We start from the raw sequence: 7,305 nt of genomic DNA on the forward strand, positions 1-7,305 counted from the left end.
TCGCGAACGCGCCGGCGGATCTCCACCAAATTCGGGGGATCCCTTCAGCTCGAGGAGCCCTCTCGAACGCCACCGTCCGTGCGTCGGTAGCCCCCCGGGATCGCTAGATCGGTCGGCGCCGGACCGCAAATTTAACCCCCCGTAACTCCCGAACCCCGGGGGCTATCCATGCGGGGGTGGTCTCATTCGAAAGAGGGCCTCTAGACGTACACTCGATTCGCGTTCGAGAGGGTTCCTTGAGCTGAAGAGATTCCCCGAATTTGGTGCGGATTCGCCGCGCCGTTACGGAGATATGGCCGTTCAAAGTTTCAGTGGTTTTCCATAGACTTAAGCTTTAAAGCGTTTCATCCAGGTGGCCAGTAGCAAACAATGGAGCGCGCTTTGCTGGACAAACTAAGTAATTACACCATTTCAAGCATTTTATCTACATTATATTTTCTGTAAAAAAAATGTTCATATCGGCGGCATATCGGCTTCATATTCGCCGATACTGATATATCGGCGACAGGCTCATATCGGCCGATAATATCGGCAAAACGATATATCGGTCGGGCTCTAATCATAACCAGATGCTAGTTGTCATATTTTTAAGTTTGTAGTCTTTCTGCAATCTTTCTCTCCCTGTAGGAAGTAGAATGAGTTTCAGTGAAGACTGCCCATTAAAGGAATACAAGAAAGGGTTTCCCTGAATGCAGTTGGTTGCCTTCTGTTTTTTTTTTAAACGTTATTTTAATTTTTTTATTGGGTTAATTCTGTATTTGCTGGCCTTTTTTAACATTCACTTATATTGTCTTCTTACATAAATGTCATAAAATAATACTGGGATGCGAGTAATTAATCTTTTTTTTAATTCAACATTTAAAAAAAAAAGCAAAACTTATAAACATTGAGTGTTTGATAATGTCTAAATATACAATGCAAAACATAAAATAAATAAATAAATAAGCTATTATGACCGGTAAAACTCTTTACAGCAACTAGAGTAGAGCTATATTTATTAAACAGGCATACGGGCATCTAGTGGTTAAATCATAGCATTACATAGGAATATTATTTTTCTGGCCACCAAACGTCTCTAATTTGCCTCGTTGCACTGGAGTTTAAAAACATTTTCTCTATTTTAACCCTAAATACTATGCTAATTGTAATATAAATAATAATGCATCACTCCCCAGAATAAAATGCGATTGTAAAACGTAGTCAGCGTAGTTATCAATACACAATCAATGCACATGATGTGTGAATAATCACTAGAAATTGCTGCAAATATAGAGAAACTACAACAAACGTTTTACTGTAATCAAGCACATATTTCAGATTCACCGATGTACTGAGAAAGTCTGAAGCTCTTCCATTAGTGACGGGCTTCATGTCATTTATTTTTACTGGAGTACTCAACAAATAGCACTCTAATGCTATAATTAACATCAACTGAGTACTCTAGAGTTTCCAACTGCTCCGTATTTACTTTTATGTTTTGTTCAATGTGAGCATGCAATGTCCACAAGAAATTGGGAAAAATAAATATATTACTATATATATACTGTATATATTACTTGTATTGTATGGTAGCATGCTCCTCTCAAAGTAATAATAATAATAATACAATTGTTTTTCCATGTTTTAATTTTAACAGAAAGTCTCTGCAGCACTTTGTTTGCCAAAAATAAAATAAATTGTTTAATTTTCATTTGATTACATTTTAAAAGGTTAATTCATTTAATGTTTTATGCCTAGTGGATTACATTAAGAATGAAAACAGAAAACACAGTTTTGGAAAAATAAAATGGAATTTGCGAAAAAAAAGAAAGAAAAAAAAATAGGGTTCTGAAAATGTTAATCTTTTGGTAAATTGTTGTTAAATTTTATAAGTTTCATGATTCCAACTAATTAGTCATGTGTTTTGATTAATAACATTTAATTTAACTATTAAAATGGAGTCCAGAAAAATTTTAACGGGAAAAAAAAAATGGAGTCCAGAAAAATGTAAACAAAAAAAATTGGAATTTGGAAAAAAATAAAAGGCTCTAGTATTGTTGCATTTTTTTTTACAAATGATAATGTTGCTATAGTTTTATGAATTAAATTGATTAGACATGCTTTATGATTATTAATTTTAATTAAACAATTTAAATGGATTACATAAAAATTAAAACAATTTGGGGAATTTTTGTTTTTTTTCATTTGGAAATAAAAAAAATAAAAATTGGGAAAAAAATAAAACATTTCATGGGGCCCTGAAAATGTAAATTTGGTTAAACGTTTAATTGTTTTTAAATTGTGTAAGTTTCATGATTTCAATTAATTAGTCATGCATTTTGATTAATAACATTTAATTGAACTGTTATCCAGAAAAATTTAAACTGGAAAAAAAAAAATGGATTTAAGAAAAATAAATAAATAAATGGAATACAGAAAAATGTAAACAAAAAAAATGGAATTTGGAAAAAAATAAAAGGCTCTAGTATTGTTAAAAAAAATTATCAAGTTACTACAGTTTTATTAATTAAATTGGTTCAATGTGCTTTTTGAATGTATTAATATTAATTAAACAATTTAATTGGATTACATAAAAATTAAAACAGAATTTTGGAAAAATGGAATTTAAGAAAAACAATAAAACATTTGATAGGGCCCTGAAAATTAAAAATGTGTTAAACTTTTAATTATTGTTAAATTGTGCAAGTTTCATGATTTCAATTAATTAGGCATGCTTTTTAATTACTAATAATCAATGTAAAACATTAAAACTGAAAATGAAATCAGAAAAAACGGAATTTGAAAGAAAAAAAAAATATATAAAAAGGATTTCTAAAGGCCCTAAGCATGTCTTGCTGCCTTAGCAGTGTTTCATGTTTGTTTTTAAGATGCAAGCGACTCAGAACACATCTCAAGACCTGTTTTCTATTCTGTTGAACTTTTTTAAGCTGTTTTTGACAGAAAAAGTGTCCTGAAATCGACTCCAAAGGGTCTGACAAATCCAGCTGCAAGGCACCGCTGGGAAATCCCAATGTAACAAATCACAAATTGACGAATGAGTTATTGTTTTTATGTAGAGCCTGGTTTCTCCCAAGGTTTTTTCTCCATTCTATCACCGACGGAGTTTTGGTTCCTTGCCGCTGTCGCCTCTGGCTTGCTTAGTTAGGGACACTTAATATCCAGCGATATCGTATCCACAGATACTATTTAAACTGAACTGAACTGGATGATGACATAACTGAATTCAATGATGAACGGTCTTTAACTGAAAAATTCAGTGTTTACTGTTGTCCTTTTGCATTATTGACACTAGGGGTCGACCGATTATCGGCGCCGATATTAAGCATTTTTATGATTATCGGTATCGGTCATTTTCAAAACCGATTCGCCGATAAAATAACTTAATTTTGAAACGCGCTATTTGGCTCTGATGCAGCCTGTCAGAACTCACCACTCTGTGGCCTGAAGCAGTCTCCGCCCACCGCTCATCTGATTTGTTGGGAGTCATGAGTCCGACCAATCAATGCGGAATTCACTTTCACTCCAAAAGCGCTTGCTAACTGGAGCTGCTTCAGTGATCACACATCAGTTGTCTCTCAAAGGTAAGGCTGCTGTCAGAGCCCTTGTTATTCTTAATTTTGACATTAATTTTCATTTTTACACCAGACATATATATCGGTTCAAAATATCGGTTATCGGTCTACTTGATCTGTAATAATCGGTATCGGCATCGGCCTTGAAAAACACATATCGGTCGACCCCTAATTGACACACTATTTTCCTAATTAATGCTGTACAGTTGCTTTGACACAATCTGTATTGTTAAAAAGTGCTATATAAATAAATGTGACTTGACTTAAAATTGTATTGTGCTTAAGTCAGGTTTGTGTTTAGTGTAGTAAAGTGCTGCACTGGTTTGTAACGGTGCTGTGCTTCTGTCTCTCAGCTGCTGGAGCCGGTGTGTCATCAGTTGTTTGAGTTTTACCGCAGCGGCGAGCCGCGTTTACAGCGCTTTACTCTGCAGTTCCTGCCGGAGCTGGTGTGGAGTTACCTGTCAGTGACGGCGGCGAGAGATCCTCACTGCAGCGGCTGCATCGAGGCGCTTCTGCTCGGCATCTACAACCTGGTGAGAGCCCTGCTGAACAACACACGCTTCACACGCTAGACACTGAAATCAGATCAGATATAGACCGATCGGAGAAACCACACCATTGTCTTCTCTAGAGCTGCTTTGAATTTTTTCCATTACTGATGAACTTTGCAACATCAACACTATTAATGGAATACTTGAATCGGCATTGAACTGAATTGAGCTGAATAATCAGAAGTCAGAAAGAGCTTTATGGCCAAGTATGTTTGCACATACGTGTCACAAACTTCCAGTACACAGAGACAACAACAACACACAGATAATAAAAATAAGATGAGAATAAAATACACATGCATAAATATAAATAAACCACAATAAAAATAATAAATTGTATGTGGGTCAAAGACGAAAAAGGGTTTAAGCATAAAAACAATAAGTGTAATACTGCTTAACATTTTTGTTGTTTTTCCCCCCCAAAAATAAAAGGTTTTCTGTTTAATTTAATTGCAATTCTGTTTTTGTTTTTCCGAGCAAAAAATAAATATCATACATTTTTCCCTGATTTACAGAAGAGACCCACTAAAATGTCATTCAGTGTAACAATCTTGTCAGGCATATTTACAACAAAAATCAATTTATGACATATTAAAAGACTAATTACTTTCACCCCAAGTACTAATTAGTTGTAATTTTACATTTCTAAAATGTGCCACTATCCTAGGTTTTGCCCATTTGTCAGTAAGAATTTTTTACTCATTTAAAACACAATAAAATTTAATGCGCTCCTTTATTCTTTTATATATTTTAATATGTACACGTCAGAATAAGCATTTTGTTTGAATTTTTACATAAATATTGTGTTACACTGAATGACAATGTAACATTATTTCAACCAAATTTTGACATTTTATCCTCCAAAAACGTATTTGAAACCTTAAAAGTAGACACTTTACTTACATTTAATGTGCTTTCTATGGACATATAATCACTTTTGTACATTTAATTTGATGCGGACATCTTAACGTCTTTGACCCATGTACAGGTGTGCTATAGATAGAATCGGAATAGAATAAAATAAAATAAAAATAAGTTGTAGGGATGTACTAGAATAATGACACTGTTGTCTTATTAGGGTTGAATTGAGTTGGTTTCATTTCTAATGAACTTTGCAGCATTGACACTGTCATTGAATCAAACTAAAACACTAAGTTGAATCATCATTGAGCTAAATTCAGCTGAATGTTATCTTCGGTAGAGCTCCTTTATAGTTGTATTGAATTTGTTTCATAACTTTGCAAGATTAATGTACATAAATTACTATACATAAATAACTGTTGAAAATCCGCTTTATTTTTTTCCCCAATTGTGTTTTATTTATTTTTTTCTGAATTCTGTGTTTTCCTTTCATAAAGCTTACAAAAAAATAACAGAAGTTTATTAAAAGTTTTTACACTTATTTTTTTTTCTCATATTCCATTTTGTTTTTACCAAATTATGTGGTTTTTGTTTTAATCTTTCATTTTAATGGTTTAATTCAAATTTAATGATCAAAGCATGTCTAAGTAATTGAATTAATAAAAACAACTTAATTTATTACTTTGCTACTTTTTTTGCAATAATAGGGCCCTATGAATTATTCCATTTATTTATTCATTCATTCATTCATTCCCAGAAATTGTGTGCTGTGTATTTAAATATTTCTGGTAATCAAATGAAGGCATAAAATATTAGTTTAATTTATCTCTTAATCAAATGAAGTGTTAGTAGTATTATTACATTAATATGTACATTCTACTGTACAGTAGTAATATGTTACTGTCACAATTTCTTCACGGGAAACTTTTATTTCAACAGGTTGTTATTAAGGACCTTTGAGTTTCTGGGTGTATATGATGTGATGATTCATTTATTTTATTTTGGTCTTCAATTTTTAATCAGCAAATGAGTGCACACAAATGTGACTCAGAAAAATACACTGATCCCAGATACCCTTAACCCTTAGAAATCAGGTCAAAAACTGGTGAAAATGTGTGTCAGAAAGCAGCTTCATCTGGCTCTTCCTGTGAACTTTAGCCGTGGATTTTGCCTTGAGCAAGAAGTCATGTTTTTCAGCCGGCTGTGAGAAGGGAAGCCCGGCTCTCAGCGACGTCGGTGGTCTTTCATGGGTTTTACGCCCCGTGAAGTCGCCCTGAATAAGAGAGTAGGTCATCTGTCAATCACGCAATCGGCTCTGAAGCAGCAGACGGCCGGTGGGTGACCCGTCTGTACAGAGCGAAACACTGAAGTCTCCTGAATCATGTAATCCAGATCAGCTCTGCACTTTCAGAATGACTGTGGTGAAATGTGTTTCGACATCTCGTCACAAACTCATGACACTTTCACCATCAGTGCTGTGTAATGAAGCGCTGAACTTTATACTAGCTTAACTGCATTTTTGAGTATCGTGACAGTAGCTCCGTTGTTTTTAAAGCAGCTTTTCCAGTTACAAGCTACTTTTTCCATGTGAGTGAATGCTTCATCCTGGGTTTTTTGTAATATTATACACGAGCACAGCTTCAGAATCAGAATCAGAATGAGCTTTATTGCCAGGTATGTTTACACATACAAGGAATTTGTTTTCGTGACAGAAGCTCCACAGTGCGACAGAATGACAGTGACCAGACAAGACACAGATAATAAAAAGAATAATATACAAAATAGACAATTTAGTATGTACAGGTATGTTAGGTGCAAATTTGAAATGTAAACAAGTATGTGTGTTAAATAAATAAATGTATAATAGTGTTTTGTGTTCCACGTTTATTGTCAAGTGTTCATGAGATGGATTGTCTGCGGGAAGAAACTGTTCCTGTGTCTGGTCGTTCTGGTGTGCAGTACTCTGTAGCGTCGACCAGATGGCAACAGTTCAAAGAGGGAGTGTGCTGGATGTGTGGGGTCCAGAGTGATTTTGCCAGCCCTTTTGCTCACTCTGGATGAGTACAGTTCTTGGAGAGAAGGGAGGGTTGTACCAGGGATTCGCTCAACAGTCCGGACTATCCTCTGTAGTCTTCTGAGCTCAGATATGGTAGCTGAGCTGAACCAGACAGTTATTGAAGTGCAGAGGACGGATTCAATGATGGCGGAGTAGAACTGTTTCAGCAGCTCCTGTGGCAGGTTGAACTTCCTCAGCTGGCGAAGGAAGTACAACCTCTGCTGGGCCTTTTTCACAATGGAGTCAATGTGAGTGTCCCACTCCA

At 34.9% G+C, this 7,305-nt stretch overlaps 1 protein-coding gene across 9 annotated transcripts in view; it reads left to right on the top strand.

Moving 5' to 3' along the window:
* The window catches only part of hycc1 (hyccin PI4KA lipid kinase complex subunit 1), a 67,107-nt gene that overhangs the window by 41,670 nt on the left and 18,132 nt on the right, over positions 1-7,305 (top strand). For all 9 annotated transcript variants that reach the window (XR_001631795.1, XM_016459283.1, XM_016459285.1 and 6 more), the window contains one exon: positions 3,926-4,105. Coding sequence is in view for 8 of the 9 variants with exons in the window: in XM_016459283.1 (XP_016314769.1) it covers positions 3,926-4,105 (180 nt within the window). In the remaining variant the exon portion in view is untranslated. The remainder of the gene's footprint in view (positions 1-3,925; positions 4,106-7,305) is intronic.

The sequence above is a fragment of the Sinocyclocheilus anshuiensis genome, unplaced genomic scaffold (genome assembly GCF_001515605.1).
Source record: "Sinocyclocheilus anshuiensis isolate Anshui unplaced genomic scaffold, SAMN03320099.WGS_v1.1 scaffold1172, whole genome shotgun sequence".
Taxonomy (NCBI): Eukaryota; Metazoa; Chordata; class Actinopteri; order Cypriniformes; family Cyprinidae; genus Sinocyclocheilus; species Sinocyclocheilus anshuiensis.